This window comes from Bison bison, unplaced genomic scaffold (genome assembly GCF_000754665.1).
Source record: "Bison bison bison isolate TAMUID 2011002044 unplaced genomic scaffold, Bison_UMD1.0 scf7180017864519, whole genome shotgun sequence".
In the NCBI taxonomy this organism is placed as follows: domain Eukaryota; kingdom Metazoa; phylum Chordata; class Mammalia; order Artiodactyla; family Bovidae; genus Bison; species Bison bison.
Genome location: NW_011495072.1, coordinates 1,011,920 through 1,029,046, shown reverse-complemented (window position 1 = coordinate 1,029,046; position 17,127 = coordinate 1,011,920). Strand labels below are relative to the sequence as shown.

Sequence of the window (17,127 nt, the reverse complement as noted above, 5' to 3'; positions counted from 1 at the left end):
CATATGGAGGGCAAATAAGCACACAAAAGGTAGTCAAGAAATCTGTTGGATTTCTTAAGACTAACTATGATATATCAGAAAAAGTAAGAAAAAAAATTGCTGTTTAACATCACATCCAAAAAAAAAAAAAAAAACCCTAGGGATAAACCTAACCAAGGAGGTGAAAGACTTTGAAGATGATTCAAGGAAATGTAAAGATATCCCTCGTTCTTGGATTGGAAGAAGTAATACAGTTAAAATGACCATACAACCCAAAGCAACCTATAGACTTAATGTGATCCCTATCAAATTACCTATGACATTTTTCACAGAACTACAACAAATAATCCTAAAATTTATATGCAACCATGAAAGACCCTGGATGCCAAAGCCATCCTGAGGGAAAAGAACAAAGCTGGAGACATAACCCTCCCAGACTTCAGACAATACTACAAAGTGATAGTAGTCAAAACAGTATGGTATTGGCACAAAAACAGACCTGGATCAATGGACAGAATAGAGAGACCAAAAATAAACCCACACACCTATGTCAATTAATCTTTGACAAAGGAGGCTAGAATATACAATGGAGAAAAGATGGTCTGTTCAGCAGGCGTTGGCAAAGCTGGACAGCCTCATGTAAATCAGTGAAGTCAGAACACTCCCTCACACTATACGCAAAAATAAACTCAAAATGGTTTAAAGACTTAAATGTGAGTTGTTGTTGTTCAGTTGCTAATAAGTCATGTCCAACTCTTTGCAACCCCAACAGACTGTAGCACTGTCCTCTATTATTTCCTGGAGTTTGTCAAATTCATGTCCATTGAGTCAGTGATGCTGTCTGTCTAGCCATCTCACCCTCTGCTGCCCCCATCTCCTTTTGCATTCGATTCTTCCCAGCATCAGGGTCTGTTCCAATGAGTCTGCTCTTTGCATCAGGTGGCCAAAGTATTGGAGCTTCAGCTTCAGCATCAGTCCTTCCAATGAATATTCAGGACTGATTTCCTTTAGAGTGGTCTGGTTTGATCTCTTTGCAGTCCAAGGGACTCAAGAGTCTCCTCCAACACCACAGTTCAAAGGTGTCAGTTCTTTGGTGCTTAGCCTTCTTTATGGTCCAACTCTCACATCCATATATGACAGCTGGAAAAACCATAGCTTTGACTATACAGACCTTTGTCAGCAAAGTGATGTCCCTACTTTCTAATACACTGTCTAGGTTGCCATAGCTTTCCTTCCAAGAAGCAAGCATCTTTTAACTTCATGGCTGCATCACCATCCACAGTGGTTTTGGAGCCCAAGAAAATAAAATCTGTCTTCAACTTTTTCCCCTCTATTTGCCATGAAGTGATGGGACTGGATGCCATGATCTTAGTTTTTCTAATCTTTTTCAAGCCAGCTTTTTCACTCTCTTCTTTCAAGAGGCTCTTTAGTTCCTCTTTACTTTCTGCCAGTAGGGTGGAATCATCTGCATATCTGAGGTTATTGATATTTCTCCCAGCAGTCTTGACTCCACCTTGTGATTCATCCAGCCTAGCATATAAGTTAAATAATCAGGGTGACAGTATACAGCCTTGTCACACTCCTTTCCTGATTTGGAATCAATCAGTTGTTCCATGTCTGGTTCTAACTGTTGCTTCTAGACCTGCATATAGGTTTCTCAGGAGACAGGGAAGTGGGGTGGGGGGCATTACTTGAAGACCATTGAGGACCTAGGGGCTCAGATTTTTCCAAATTCTGTGGCCAATGCCTGCATCATTCTACAGATTGACAATGCCCCATCTTATCTTGCTGCTGATGACTTCAGAGTCAAGTATGAGACAGAGCTGGCCATGCACCAGTCTGTTGAAAGTGACATCCACAGACTTCTCAGGTTATTGATGACACCTGTGTCACCCGGCTGCAGCTGGAGACTGAGATTGAGGCTCTCAAGCAGGAGCTGCTTTTCATGAAGAAGAACCATGAGGAGGAACTTGGGTTACCATAGAATTGGATGCCCTCAAACCTCAGGACTTCAACAAGATCATGGCAGACACTGGGCCCTGTACAATGAGCTGGCTCAGGAGAACCAGGAGGAGCCAGACCAGTACTGGTCCCAGCAGATCAAGGAGAGCACCACAGTGGTCACTTTACACAATCTGAGGTAGGAGCTCCTGAGATGACTTTCTCAGAGCTGAGACACCATCTAGTCCCTGGAGATCAACCTGGACTCCATGAGAAATCTGAAGGCCAGCTTGGAAAACAGCCTGAGGGAGGTGGAGGCCCACTGTGCCGTGCAGATGGAGCAGGCCATCAGGGTCCTCCTGCACCTGGAGTCAGAGCTAGCCCAGACTGAGGCAGAGGGGTAATGCCAGACCCAAGAATATGAGTCCCTGCTGAACATCAAGGTCAAGCTAGAGGCTGAGATCAACACCTCCTGCCACCTGCTGGAAGATGGGGAAGATTTCAGTCTTGATGATGCTCTGGACAGCAGCAACTCTATGCAAGCCATCCAGAAGACCACCACCCTCAGGCTCATGGATAGCAAAGTGGTGTCTGAAGCCTCAGACCCTGAAGTTTTGAGGCATTGAATGAATAGAAGCAGTGTACCCTGCGGAGCAGGAGGCCAATAAAAGTTGAGATGTTACTGCATTAAAAAAAAAATGAGCAGAAGACCTAAATAGACATGTCTTCAAAGAAGACAGATGAAAAGATGCTCATCATGGCTAATTATTAGAGAAATGCAAATCAAGACTACAATAAAGTGTCATTTCAAACCAGTCAGAATGGCCAACATGGAAAGTCTATAAATAAATGCAGGAAGGGTGTGGAGAAAAAGGAACCCTCCTGTACTTGGTGGAAATAAAAAATTGGTGCAGCCACTGTGGAAAACAGTATGGAGATTCTTTTAAAAACTAAAAGTAGAGTTGCCGTATGATCCAGCAGTCCCGCTCTTGGGCATATATCCAGAAAAGATGAAAGCTCTAATTCAAAAAGACATGTGCATCCCCAGTGTTCATAGCAGACCATTTACAATAACCAAGACATGGAAGCAAACTTAATGTCCATCAGTTAATGAATGGATAAAGAAGATGTGGTACATACATACAATGGAATATTACTCAGCCATAAAAAATAATGAAATATTGATTTGGAGCAACATGGATAAACCTAGAGATTATCATACCAAATAAAATAAGTTAGAGAAAGACAAATATATGATATCACTTATATGTGGAATCTAAAAAAAAAATGTTACAAAGGAACTTATTTACAAAACAGAAACAGACTCAGAAAAACAAACTTATGGTTACCAAATGGGAAAGTGGGGAGGGATAAACTGGGAGAGTGATGAATAGACATATACCATTTTAAACTAGATAAACACAGTGATTTTCTGATACCTTATAGCACAGGGAGCTATATTCAATATCTTGTTCAGTTCAGTTCAGTCACTCAGTCGTGTCTGACTCTGCGAACCCATGCACTCCAGCACGCCAGGCCTCCCTGTCCATCACCAACTCCTGGAGTTTACTCAAACTCATATCCATTGAGTCGGTGATGCCATCCAACCATCTCATCCTCTGTCACCCCCTTCTCCTCCTGCCTTCAGTCTTTCCCAGCATCAGGGTCTTTTCCAGTGAGTCAGTTCTTCACATCAGGTGGCCAAAGTACTGGCGTTTCAGCATCAGTCCTTCCAATGAATATTCAAGACTGATTTCCTTTAGGATGGACTGGTTGGATCTCTTTGCAGTCCAAGGGACTCTCAAGGGTCTTCCTTCTCCAACACCACAGTTCAAAAGCATCAATTCTTTGACATTCAGCTTTCTTTATAGTCCATCACTCACATCCATACATGACTATTGGAAAACCACAGCTTTGACTAGATGGACCTTTGTCAGCAAAGTAATGTCTCTGCTTTTTAATATGCTATCTAGGTTGGTCATAACTTTTCTTCCAAAATCAACTATGTTTCCATTTTTAAAAATTGTTCAGCATTAGCCATTAGGGAAGTACATGTTAAAATCTCAATGAGATGCCACTGCACACCTATTAGAACAGCTAAATTTTTTTTTTTAATGATAATACCAGGTGCTGGTGAGGCTACAAAGCAACCGGAGCACTCATGCATTACTAGTGGGAATGTGCTTTGGAAAAGAGTCTCTGAAAAAAGCTAAACATACTCCTATCATATGATCCAATAATCCCATTGCTGACTGCCCAAAAGGAGTGAAAACCCATGTTCACAAAAAAACCTGTACACAAATGCTTATAGCATCTCTATTCATAATTGCCAAAACCTAGAAGCAACTCACATGTCTTTCATCAAGAGAATGGATAAACGGGTCATCTACCCAATGAAATTCTACCCAGCATAAAAAGGAATAACCACTAATACACACAAAAACTTGGGTTGATCTCAAAGATACGCTGAAAGAAAGAAGCCAGTCTCAAAAGGCTGTGTGAAATATAATTCCGTGTATTAATATATGACATTTGGGGTGGAGAGGTGTGAGTCAAAGGGGCAGTGGTAAGGTGTTTTGCAGAGTGATGGAAATAGTCTCTGTCACCTGTTAGAATGGATTGTGGTAATGCTTACGTGAGTTTATGCCTGTGCTAAAGACTCACAGGATTATATACACAAAGCAGTCAATTTTATCATATAGTAATTTTTTAAAATACAAGAAAGCCAGCAAGGATATGCAAAAAGCATGGTAAATGTGAGGAGTGATCCTTTCCTTACAAGTATTTGGTTCCTTCGGTCTAGGTTACAGCACTCAGAGAGGGCGAGGCAGGGGGCCGAGGAGCGGAGCCGCAAGCTGCAGCAGGAGCTCAGCGGGAGGAGCAGCGCCCTGCAGCAGCAGCTTGCCCAGCTGCACGAGCAGTGGTAGGAGCCCCGGAGGCAGCATGTGGCTTCGTGGTGTGGCAGGGATGGGGGAGGCCATCTCCCAAGTGAGGCAGACAGCGTCCCACTTCACAGGTGACCCCTGCAAGGCTAGGATTAGGATGAGAGATGAGGTGTCTATTCCCCGCTTCACAAATGAGAAAAATGACTTCATGGGGGCTCAGTATAGTCCCCAAGGCTATTCAGCTGGTGAGAAAGGCATCAGGATTAAACTGAAACTCACCCCCACCCCTTAGTAGCTTCCTCCTTGTCCCGAGCCCCCCAATATCCTCCACTGTTAGCTGGGCTCTTTAAAAAGCAGGATAAATGTTGCAGAATAATTGTCTCCATCTCAGTAGTAGGTTCTGTGTGTGCAGCCACAAGTGTTAGAGCTCTTTTCCTCCCTTCCCATTTGTGTAACTATCAAATGTGTGCCTGTGCCTGCTTTCCTTGACGTGTTCCTGGTCTTTCTTATGGAGGTGCAGATGGCCCTGGGGGAGCGGGAGCCTGATTTCTATGCTTTGTGGAAGGGTCTGTATGCTCACATCACAGTTCAGATTGCTGTGAATCCCCTGTTTCTGATGTGGTGACTTGGGTTGTGGATTGTGCATTTCCATGAAGATCTCTCATTGAGACTAACTCAAGTTCACTGTGCAAAAACAGCGCAAGTCTAGAGAAAGAGCTGAAATCAGAAAAAGAACAAAGACAAGCTCTTCAGCGAGAGTTACAGCATGAGAAAGACACTTCCTCTTTACTCCGAGCAGAGCTACAACAAGTAGAAGGATTAAAAAAGGTAAGGTGGACTGCCTTGGGGAGAAAAAGAGCTTCTAGATCTCCAGAAACTCCTGCCCAAGAGCCTCCCAGCCAGCAAGTGAGACGCACGGCGGCTGCAGAGTCCGTCCCCGCTGTGCACACGTCAGCTCTGGGTCTGGGACGCTGTTCCCACATCCTCAGAGCCTCTGCTTCAGGAAGAAAAGACAAAGACAAATCCTAAGCAGCGAGCAAACCAGAGATTCAGTGATGAGGGCTATGAAGAAAAGAAAACAGGAACGTGTCACCACACCGGGGTGGAGGGTGGCCTGGGAAGAGAGTGACAGTTAGACAGAGAACTGAATGGTGAAGCAGGGCCAGCCATGCAGAGCTGCCAGGAAGTGTGAGGGACCGTCACAGTGAAAGAGCAAAGAGAAGGGCTGTGTGCCCTAGGTGTGACAGCAGAGGAAGGAGGGCTTGGGCAGAGACCCCAGACGGCCTTCCTGTGCCGCTGGGGCAGTTCCCAGACAAGGGTTTTGTCTTGTTGAACACAGTAATGGGCACCGCTGCAGTTTGAGGTAAAAGCCCTTTGATTTCTATTAGAAAGTACCTAGAGTCCCTGATGGGAGAGCCTGCTAGGCCCAGCGTGGGGGTTGCTAGTGAGGAGAGAGCTTTCCAGGAGCCACTCAAGCTCAGAGATGGGAGGAAAGGACTTCTAGAAAGTTCTGCATGATGGAACACTCCCCCTTCACTTCAAAATGCTTTGGTCTAAGATTTAAATTACACACACCCTGCAAAAGGAACAAAACAGCATATCTAACCTCACCAGGAAGCCTTAGCATGCCCTTGTGAGTCTGTGTTAAATGGTCTCTGGGGCAGAAGGCCCAGGGGGTGGCTGAGGTGGGAACTGCCCCCCACTCAGGCCTTAAGCCCTACTGCTTGCCCTGGGATCAGCCCTGAAAACCAAGTTACTTTTCCGAGTCTTCATCTCTGCCCTTGCCAGCCTGTGTCCTCAAGGTGTGCTCACCCCAGTTTATAGAGTCATCAGCATCGTGCCCACTGAGCTTTGCTCCATGGCTCAGGGCCCCTGGAAGGGCTTGCCATCCTCAGGGCCATGAAGGAGATCCCAGATCTTGGCTTTCATCAGCCTTGCTCATTTATTTTCAGAAAATGTTGACCAGCTCTTTCCAAAAAAGTTTATTCCTAAACTAGCTTTCCCTGATACAAATCTGTCTTCTAATAGAAACAGAAAAAACTTTTTTTGCAAAAATCTGTTTGGAATGTTTCCTGCCCCACGTTCCACACTGCAGAGCCACTCATGAAGCGCTTCCCTTCCAGTTGTCCATCTGGAGAAACACATGAGTGTTTCTCGAAATAACCCTATTGTGAATGAGATTGATACAACAAAACTGTTCCTTGCTCTTGCAAAACATTCTAGGGACTTTCCTGGTGGTCCAGTGGCTAAGACTCCATGCTTCCACTGCAGAGGGGTGAAGGTGCAATCCCTGATCAAGGAACTAAGACCCTGCATGCCATGTGACATGACCAAAATTAAAAAATAGGAAAAAAAAAACATTCCGACCTGCTTCTCATTGTGATGACTAAACCTTTTTTTAAAAAAAGGACTTTGAGTTCTGTGTCAGGCATCTGGTTGGTTTGTTTTAGGAGCTGCGGGAGCTCCAGGACGAGAAGGCAGAGTTACAGAAGATCTGTGATGAGCAGGAACAAGCCCTCCAGGAAATGGGTCTGCACCTCAGCCAGTAAGAAACCCACTCCCCTTGTCTGCCACCCACATCAGGGCCACTGGGCCCACCTCCCCCTGGAGAGTCACAGCAGCCTGCCCACTGCGTCACTTGAGCCGCAAACCTGTGTCCTTTTTGTCCAGGGAAGGGCAATCAGGGAGGCCTGCCAGCTGTTCAAGGGGAACCCCCTGCGCAGGAAGTCAGGCTTCAGGGACACAGCACTGGTTTGGGTTAATTAATTCATCGAGAACATCCTTTTCTAGTGACCGGAAGTCTTACGGTCACAAACTGAGTGTCTGTGTCCCAGGGGAACCAGATGAGTGATAAGAGGGTGGTGTGTTTAGCTCCAGAGGGAGTGCTGTGGCTTTCAACTGTGAGCCCGCCACAGTGCAAGTCTGGCGACCACTTCCCTCCCTGGAGCCTGTAAACTCGCATCTGCCAGAGTCTGCCTGTCTGCCTCCGACGGGTGATACTGCGGGAGTGCACACCCCGCGGCTCTGTCTGCCCTCTGACTGAACAGGTCTCCTCCCTGATGTCCCAGTCCTGGACAGTTTGGTAGGTCACACCGCGGGCGGTGGAACGTGCCCATTTGTGTGATTGTTGCATTTTTAAACAAAGTGGGTAGCTTTTTCTTCTCAAGTCACAACTCTTGGTTGCTAGTGACAGAAATCCAGTTCAAACTGGCTTAAGCAAAAAAAAGTCATCAGGAGTCAGTGTCTACCTGTCACTTGCCTCGCAGGTGGGCCTGGCCCCCAGCAGGGCTGTCTGTCAGAGGAACGAGCCTGTCTCTCTCCCGTCACTCCACAGAGATCCCAGGTTGACTCACGGCCCACCTGAGTCCTGGTGCAGGCTCAGTGAGCAGCAGAGCCCGGCTCAGGCCCGGTGCAGGACACACCGTGACCAGAGATGGGAGCTCAGAGCAGAGGAAACCAGACATACTCAAGTAGTGCACATGTGTGCACAAGCTTGGGAGCTTTCTGTCTGCAGAGTTGGAATGTCTCAAGCAGTGCGGTAGCCCACAAAAGTATAAGGAAGAATGTTATGACTCTGATGAGGTGGTCTTTTTGGTAGTTTAATGTGAAGATGCTGCCCATTTGCTCTCCTCTCCCATTCAGCGGCTCTTTCTAGACCAGCTCAGGGCCACTGGTCCTTCCCCAGAGAGCTGCCTGCCCCCCACAGGTGGAGTGTGCCATGCGCTGCCCCCGCCTGGGGGGAGCTCTCAGAGAGTACCGGCCAGCTCTGAGGGCTCCCTGAAACTACTGAGAACCAGCTGTGGACGCTGACGTGCTGCTGCTTCTTGGATGCGAGCGGTATTTAGAGAGACGGAGGCATTCTCAGGGTGCCCTCCCCCTTCTCACATGGCTCGCCCCGTTTTTTTCCTCCTGCCTGTGCTCTTCACGTTGGACAAACAGCAGAAGTCAGAGACACATTCCTAGTAAGGCAGAGGCCTCAGAAAAGCAAAGTCTGGTCTTAGAAAGGCACCCCTGCCCTTAGCAATCTCCACCTTCAGTGCCCTTCACAGCCGAGGTGTCAGCGCTGCAGACGAGACGTGTGTTCTCCCCGTTCCCTCCTTTATGCAAGCCCCCACCAGACGACAGAGAAGGGAAAGCCCACTGTCAGATGCCTCCCCCAGCTGCAGACACACGTCTGGATTCTCAAGTTGTGTTTCCCAGGGAAGTTCTTCTGTGTCCCAGGCCGCCTCTGGCCCCGTCGGTCTGCCCTCCTGCTTCTGTAGCCGGGCGGGGAGGGGAGGAGCCCCTGCAAGCATTCCTGCAGGCCACAGGGTGTTTTCTTTCAAAGGCTCTGATGTTTGGTTTCCTCGTCCTTCCCTAGAAGTCTAAGCTGTGACTCAGAGCCTTCCTCTCTGACACTTGGATTAGGCGAATCCGGTGACAGTTTAAGCTAACTTCAGCTTTTAAAAAAGGGCTTTGACATACACGTAGTGTTCTGCTTTATCTGGTTTAATTCTGCCATTTTAGACCATGTTCGGTCCTGTCTTCTATGTGGAGAACTAAGGAATTATTCTTCCGTTAATGAGAATGGAACAAGAACAAACTACCGTGCCCCCTGAGCCTGGCTGTTCTAGACAGAGCTGGCAGCAAGAGAGGGGCAGAGAGGCCTACAGATGTGGGGTCCCGCACCTGGTGAGGGAGTGCACCTGCCCCTCGCACATGTCACGGACGGGAACAGTTGCTCAGAGAAGCTAGAAACATGGGCTTTTATGAGATCATTCTGTTTTTAAATGATTGCAACTATTTCAAAGCCTTTTTAAACCCTGCCACAACTCAACAGCGTATATCTTGGGCCAGATTCAGTCCAGAGGCTCAGCCTCAAGACCGCCCCAGACACAAGCCAATACAGTGAGATGACTCTGGGATTGTAAAAAGGTGGAAAGAAGTTATTCTTTAAGAACTCACGTTATCATGTTCCTCTCTTACAGTCTTGTTGCCCTCACAAAGCCAAAAAGTTAACTGTGGATTTACTTCATGAGAGCTTGAAAGTCCCTCTTAGTGAGGCTGTGAATTTCTCTCTCTTTTTTAAGGTCAAAGCTGAAGATGGAAGACATCAAAGAAGTAAATAAGGCACTGAAGGTACTGGACTATTAACGTTATTAAGAATCACTGCTCGTAGCTGTCAGTCAGCTCATGCTCATATACTGGCATGCTCTTAGGTTTTCTCACAACAGTCAGATGAGAATATGTGGTTGATTCCTGGCTCCCATCACTTATTTACAGATAAGAAAACGCTGCCCAGAGCTGTGTGTCTAGGCTGAGATGGTGGCGCGGACAAGCAGCAGGGCCTGAACTGGTCCTGGAGGAGTCAAGGTCCTCTGGTTCTGGTTTCTCTGCCATCAGCTGCAGTTTGACATTAGACCTAGATCATAGGTGCCCTAATGAAGGAAATGAAAAGTGGCAGAAAGAGATCCAAGAAAGGTTGTCTTTTTTTTTTTTTAATGATCAGAGTAAGACCTTTCCCTCCAGGTAAGGTGCTAGAGGCCACATTGTCCCATTCAAGTGCCCTGGGCCATTTCCGGGGACCATTTAAACCCTCAGCTGGGCCAAGTTTCTGAACCATTCTGGGGAGGGCAGAATGGCACACGCCACTTATGAGCAGGGACGTGTGGGCCAGGTGACCCAGTGTGGCGCTGAGCTAGCCCGCTGAGGCCGAGAGTGGAGTAGCAGAGGGCAGGAGTGTCTGACCCTCAGCCTCAGCTCTGCTCTGGCAGCAGTGTACAGACAGCCCTCTTCCCAGGGGACCCTGCAGCACATGCTGGAGCAGAGACCCTTCTGTCTCCAGGCACTTGACTACCAGGCCGCCTCAGGTCAGAAGCAGCAAATTGTCACAGCAACTAACAGCAGCCTGGACTGGCAGTTCACATCAGCTTTGTTTTAGCCTTCCTTGTAGACTGAAAAGCTCCTTAGATGTCATTGCTGTGAGCTGTTTTTATCCCCCGCGAAGATAAACAAGTGTTTGCGCAAAATGTCAGCTGACTGTGCTAGAGGGAGGATAAGTCATGAAATGGGACCCTAGCGCTTCCTGGAGCGGTGGAACACAAGGCTGAAAGCACGGTGGGCCTGTGCTGCACCTCCCAGCCATATATCTGTGTCATCAGGAAAGCGATAGTCAACAGAAGCCAAGGCGCCAGTAAAGCGCCTGGGGCGCTTGACCCTTGAACAGCTCAGTCTGAGACAAGCAAATGCACATCCCCGGTTTTCCCTTAGAAAGACTTCCAGAAAGGCATATCTCTAAGCCTCAGGTGCCTCCTCTGCTCCCCCGGGAAGCTCTGAGAATCAGGGCATCAGTGTGTATGGAGAAGCGCTTCCTGTCTCCGCAGCACGTTGCCCTTCTTTCTCAGCGGGGACTGGTGTCACAGATTTTCTAGTCTGGCTGCCAGGGTGGGCCTGTCTTCCTCCTGCCAGTTTAGGGGGCAGTCTGGATAATGTCTCAGCCAGGGATGGAGTTACAAGCACCAGACCCTGATTCTGATCACCTCGGCCCTAGGGCACTTACTGAAAGGGAGTGGAGTCTCAGGTTAACGCGAGGCTGGAGAATCCGGCAACCTGCAGAGACAAGGAAGCCCCAGGACAGGCAGGCTGCAGCACATGAGCTCCAGCTGTGGTCAGGCTTGGGGACAATCCTGGGACCACTTCTAGTGGAGAAGAGGCAGTGCCTCAAAAGCAAACCAGGTGCTATTAGGGATAGTGGATGCTGGGCTGAAGGATGAACATGGCTAAAGGCTCATCAGGAGCCAAGCCATAAAATAGGACTGTGTTCTTTCTTCCTCAGGGCCATACTTGGCTGAAAGACGATGAAGCAACACACTGTAAGCAGTGTGAAAAGGAGTTCTCCATTTCCCGGAGAAAGGTATGTGGGGTAGCCCTCCACTTGCTCGCCCAGGGACTGAGTTGGTACCTTGCCTGGGCCCTGGTTCTGGAGAAGGCCCGTAGGTCTAGGCCCGCTGCATTGGGTTCATGCTCACCGGTCTGCTGGCAGAGGACTTCCCAGCCTGCCCCCCTTCAGGGACCTCAGCCCATTAGCACAGGCCTTGTCTCCACCACAGTCCTGCCAGTGATTTGGGAGTTGGGGCTGCTTGTTTGCGGAAGTGGTCTAGGTGTGTGTATAAGCTGAAAATTCTTTGAGAGCAATAGGACCAGAATCTGGCCTAGTTAGGCAAAACCAGAACCTATGGGGAACCTGTGGGCAATCAGTCTTAAGCCTGGCATCCAGGTGGCTATCTGGGCAGGGCACTTGCGGCCAGTGGATCTGCCTCTGCCTGTGTAGCCCGCCTTCAGGTTCCAGGAACACGTGGTCTTGGGCCCAGCCTTCAGTCCAGGGTTGACCAGGCCTTGATTGACCAGATGGGCAGGGCAAGATACAGATGCCACACAAAATAGAGAGCCTTTATTAAAGGACTTCTCAGGAGTGGCTGGCTAAAGAAACCTTGGGTCACCACCATGGAATGCAGCAATTACAGGGAACATACCCAGGCACATAAGGTATCACTGACTACCAACTCAGAGTTGGCAAGTCCAATAAACACAAAGAAAAAGAACCTCACTCGTGCCATTGGATACCCCCTCCAACACTCCATGGATTTACAGGAACAGAAATGTAGAAACACGAGGTCTAGAAGAACCCCTTTCAAAATGATACAAGCCTCTGGAGGAGGGATTTTAGCATATTAAACTTTTAAAGATTGGTCAACTAGAGTGGGTGTGCAGGCCCAGGCAGCACAGCAGTCGCTAACTGCCTCTTTTCACCCTCTAGCACCACTGCCGGAACTGTGGCCACATCTTCTGTAACGCGTGCTCCAGTAATGAGCTGGCCCTGCCCTCCTACCCCAGACCAGTCCGTGTGTGCGACAGCTGCCACACCCTGCTCCTTCAACGGTGCTCCTCCTCCACCAGCTCCTAAGGCAGGGGCCTCAGCAGGGCCTGCTTTCCAGACCAGTTGCCAGCCTATCTTCATCTCTGTGGGCAGCCTCAGAACAGTGCCAAACTCTCTGGGTCTTGAGTTGGTCTGGGACTTGGAAGGTTGGTTTCCAAGCTGGGCTGCTGGCCCTCTGGAACGCAGCACACAGGACTGGAAGCTGCACATGCCTCTCCTTTCCAAGTTGTACAGAATCAACTCCTCTGGATTGAAATTCTCACTTGACACCACCGGCTTTGGTTCAGATGCAACTTCATGATTTTGCTATTATCATTTTTCAATTTCCAAAGAATTAACCTCTTTTGCAACAGCCCAACTAGTTGTAGTAATCAGGTCCTTTTCCTCCCTACCACCCCAGCATGCTTTCCCCTACTTCGGAGTCAAAAAATTCACACCCTTGTGAATATCCATCATTAGCCCTGCAATAAAACTGTTTATTTTTCATTCTGGTATAACGAAGGAGCTTATGTCAGCTTCACAGGATGCCCAGAACAAGCCCCATTTCAGGACTAGAGGCCCTCAGTGAGGGTGGCTGCATCTGAGGTAGAGGCCTGAGCTTGCTGGGTTCTGGGGTGCAGGCTGCTGCCCAGCTGAATAAAGGACAAGCTGAGCTGTCCCCTACACACAACACACACCCCCCTAACTTCCCTCCACCGGTTAATGGCCTTGAGTATTCAGGTTACAGAAGTGTAACAAGTACTCTTAACACAATCAGACAGGTCAGCCCATCTGTATGCAAGGCCTCTTTTCAGTGCCCAAGTCCACCTCCCACCAGCGTTCTGACCTTGACTGTCCAGCCTCTGCTTGAGAGCCTGGCTCTCTCTTCCTTCTGTACTCTGTCCTAGCACAAGGCACACCCACAGCCTAGCTGATTCCACATCTGCTCACCTAAACACACCATTACGGATGGGAAACATGGAAGGTTCAACGACATTAGGTCCCAGATCTGTGTGACCAGCCTCCAAAACTGTGTGCCCTGCTTCAAAGCTACATTCATTCTGAAGTGCAGATTTTTGAGTCCTATTTAAGGAAGCACATGGCAGCAAAAAGGGACTTTGTCCTCTTCCTAACCTAATCTGAGCTTTCTTAACCTCATTCAGGGCCCAACTTTTCCCAGCGTTTACATACCACACTTCCCCCAAATGGTCTAGCATTAGATCTGTACCTTGTTTGCAGCGTGCCCAGTTTTTACTCCAACTTGCTGGGGAGCCTTAGGTTAAGTCACTCCTCAGCCTGTCTCATCTGCACACAGAAGGGGAGCAGGATACCTTCCTGCTTCAAGACAGTTCTGACAGTTCCCACCACTACCACACTAAGTGCTCTTCCCTTTATCATCCTGATTTCTTCTAAAACCTGCCCCTGCCCCATGCCCCAAGCACTATTCACAAAGAATTCTTGTGCTGGATACTAAGTATCTAGCTGCGGAAAAGAATTTAAGACATCCATTATGTACCTGAACTTTGGAACCCTCAGTTTCTGGTTTGGCAAACTTCCCCTTACTTGGGCAAACAAGGAGGGACAGATAAAAGGCAGTGTTTCTCCAGCTTAAATACAGACTGTGGAGGGCTAAGGGTCATGATAAATGACACCAAGTCTGGAGACTCTGACTGTTCCTAACAAACTCCCAGGTGAAGATGCCGGTCCATGGAGTACAGTGTTTGAAAGAAACACAATGTTTCTAGGTATTTTTTCAAGTTTCTTCAACAAAGATGTTCCCTGTTAAAAAACCAAAAACTAAAGGACTAGGGAAGATGAAGGGACACTCTCCTTGTGCCTGATTTCCCCTGACACAGACCAAGGAAAGATCTCAAGGGCATTACTAGGTTTAGAACAGTGCATCCCCAGGAAATTCTCTCCAAGCCTGCAGAAGACAATTTATAGAACATTAAAATACTTCTGTATCCCCAACCCAACTGAAGGTATGCACCCAGTTTTCAGAACACATGGAAGGGCAAGAGGATTCAGAGTCCGTCAGTACATCTTCGTGTAGTGCTACCAACTGCAATCTTCAAGAAGTGCTATCATTCTAAGCAGTTTTTCTACATTCACCATACTAACCACACCCCTTCAGCACTGTCAGCAAATAAAAATAGCTTTGAACAGCACAAGCCTATGTTCACAGCTCCAATTCTGAATTCTAACCTCAATGCAGCAAACTTAGAGGGATGATGAATGAGTGGTAATTCCCAAATTACCAGTGTTAAATGTCTGAAGGTAATTCTAGAACTATACCTGTATTGCTTACTACTTTCCTAGCAAATGCCATTGAGTTTTACCTACAATAAAGATTTCAATTAGAGTTAAAACTAATCATTTGTTCTCAGAAGTACTTGATAGCTTTATACTTTATAAATTACTTTATAAAGTAATTTTGCTCCTAAGCAGACTTGATCTTGAGGAGCAAAGCAAAAATAAAAGACTGAATCTCATTTCAAAGTCCTCTATGAACTAGCTCCTTCTAGAAGGTACCTCATAGAAGCAAAATTCAAAAGATGCCACAAGATTGCTGCTGGCACTTCCTCAGCCATGCTCAAAGGCTTCCACAGACATGCAGAGCGTAACAGAGGACACTTCTGCCTCCCCCTTGGCCTTGTGCAAGTGCTTAGCAAGTCAAAGCCAATTCAGTTCACATCCTGTGCAGCCAGGCCAAACATACAGACCTTCCACAGGACCCCAAAGCTTAATTTACCTTCAGTTGTACTGGAAGGAAAAGTCTGAAGACATCTACACAACAGCCACAACTGCCAAGCCTGTCTGCCACAGCCAGAGATGCGGGCCACTGTTCACCTACGCCCCAGACAGCAAGGAAGCACCACCAAACAGTCCACGTGACACCGAAGCACAGACCAGACAAAGTGCAGTTTCTAAAAGGAAGATTTATTCGACAAGTTTCACTTAGCGCAATACACCTAAAAGGAAAACCACAATACAATGAAAAATTTAAATCAAGGCCTCAGAATTTCATACAAACACCAAGACCAAAATCCTAAAGTATTGGTATTGCGTGTCAAATTTCCCCCATTAACTTAAAAAAAAAAGCTTAAACTTACGTGCCATAGAGGTTATTAAATGAAACTAGAATTAACAAACATGCCAAATGTTTCACTTTTAATTGTAGACACAGCTCCTATATTGAGTTTTACAAAAAAAGCATGTCTTTCAACATGCATCCAGACAGTGTTCAATGTAATGTGATGTAAGAGCAACATTTAACATAATTCAACTGCTTTAACCTAAATACACTTACTGCTTAAGTACATCCTACAAGAGAACTAACTTGAGAAAAGCTGAAAATTATTTAACAGGAATAGTTTACTCAACCTAGTTGTTACATCCTAGATGAACGTGTTCAAAAATACTGAACCTTAAGTCTTTAAAACAATCCTGATTTCCACTTAGAGTAAGCATAAATCACAAGCTTGTATTGCAAAACTGTTAAAACTTAAGTTTTTCTTTTAAAAAATGTTGACCAAGAGTCAGTGATCAGGATCAATTACATTCCCCATCCACCACTCATACTGGACATGCTAGACATCCCTCCCATTCCGTTCACTCCCATAGATGTTCGGCTTCCGCTACTGTAGTAGCTGCTGTTCACTGCTCCTTGGCTGCCTGCAAAGAGATCAATTTGACAAGTCAGGATAAGTATCAGATTAGCAGTCAACTAAAATATAGCATTCCAAAAAAAAGTTTAAAAAGTATACGAGTACAAATGGCTGCTGTCCAAGTGGCGAGAAGCATGTTTGGGAAAAGGGACTCCCGACTCCAAACAAGTCTCAATAAACCCCTTTTCTCTGCAGTACCAACTTGCCAGACTCTTGTGCTACCATTTATTTGGATGCTTCAGGATCAACGTTGAAAAAAGTTTAAAGGAAAACTAGTGTTTTTCAAAAATTGCAAAATTACTTCATGTTGTTTTTAAAGCTAAACAAAGCATTTTAAAAAAAATTTACCGTAAACATTCACAATGTGTCCATTGAATGGCATGTATGAATAGGGAGCACAGGGGCAATCTCTTGCTTTTCCTATTCATGGTGGGCAGGAAGTGAGACAATGAAGTTGGACTAAAGGCAACTCACTGTGCCCAAGATGGCAGCCTCCATGGAGTTAAATAAGAGCCATTGACTGCTATAGAAAGTGTCATTACAACATATCAATATTTGCTATTGGGAATTTAAATTATATTTTTTGAGAAAATATTTACCTATGCAATGTTTGATTGAAAATCACTGGAGTTTTCCTGTAAAACTTGGTCTGCAAAAGGATTTTGTAGGGTAAGACTATAATACCAAAATCACCATTCTTTAGACCAACTGAAAAATTAATTAATAAAACCAATACCTAGGTTAACTGACTAGTAAATAC

At 46.6% G+C, this 17,127-nt stretch overlaps 2 protein-coding genes and 1 pseudogene across 12 annotated transcripts in view; 2 read left to right on the top strand and 1 right to left on the bottom strand.

Moving 5' to 3' along the window:
- Window positions 1-15,072, top strand: part of RUFY1 (RUN and FYVE domain containing 1) — a 68,415-nt gene extending 53,343 nt beyond the window's left edge. For all 3 annotated transcript variants that reach the window (XM_010830686.1, XM_010830688.1, XM_010830687.1), the window contains exons 13-18: window positions 4,724-4,843; window positions 5,504-5,633; window positions 7,256-7,350; window positions 9,875-9,923; window positions 11,620-11,697; window positions 12,601-15,072. In XM_010830686.1, the coding sequence (XP_010828988.1) occupies window positions 4,724-4,843; window positions 5,504-5,633; window positions 7,256-7,350; window positions 9,875-9,923; window positions 11,620-11,697; window positions 12,601-12,747 (619 nt within the window). In that variant the 3' untranslated portion in view covers window positions 12,748-15,072. The remainder of the gene's footprint in view (window positions 1-4,723; window positions 4,844-5,503; window positions 5,634-7,255; window positions 7,351-9,874; window positions 9,924-11,619; window positions 11,698-12,600) is intronic.
- Window positions 4-2,648, top strand: LOC104981748 (annotated as a pseudogene). The gene is made up of 2 exons (XR_824410.1): window positions 4-10; window positions 1,648-2,648. The product of XR_824410.1 is annotated as a keratin, type I cytoskeletal 18 pseudogene (transcript).
- Window positions 15,073-15,618: 546 nt separating the features above from the next.
- The window catches only part of HNRNPH1 (heterogeneous nuclear ribonucleoprotein H1 (H)), a 9,684-nt gene continuing 8,175 nt past the window's right edge, over window positions 15,619-17,127 (bottom strand). For 4 of the 8 annotated variants that reach the window (XM_010830694.1, XM_010830691.1, XM_010830689.1 and 1 more), the window contains one exon: window positions 15,619-16,374. In XM_010830694.1, the coding sequence (XP_010828996.1) occupies window positions 16,256-16,374 (119 nt within the window). In that variant the 3' untranslated portion in view covers window positions 15,619-16,255. Of the gene's footprint in view, window positions 16,375-16,966; window positions 17,017-17,127 lie in introns of all 8 variants that reach the window. The other 4 variants (XM_010830696.1, XM_010830693.1, XM_010830695.1 and 1 more) reach the window with 2 other exon arrangements.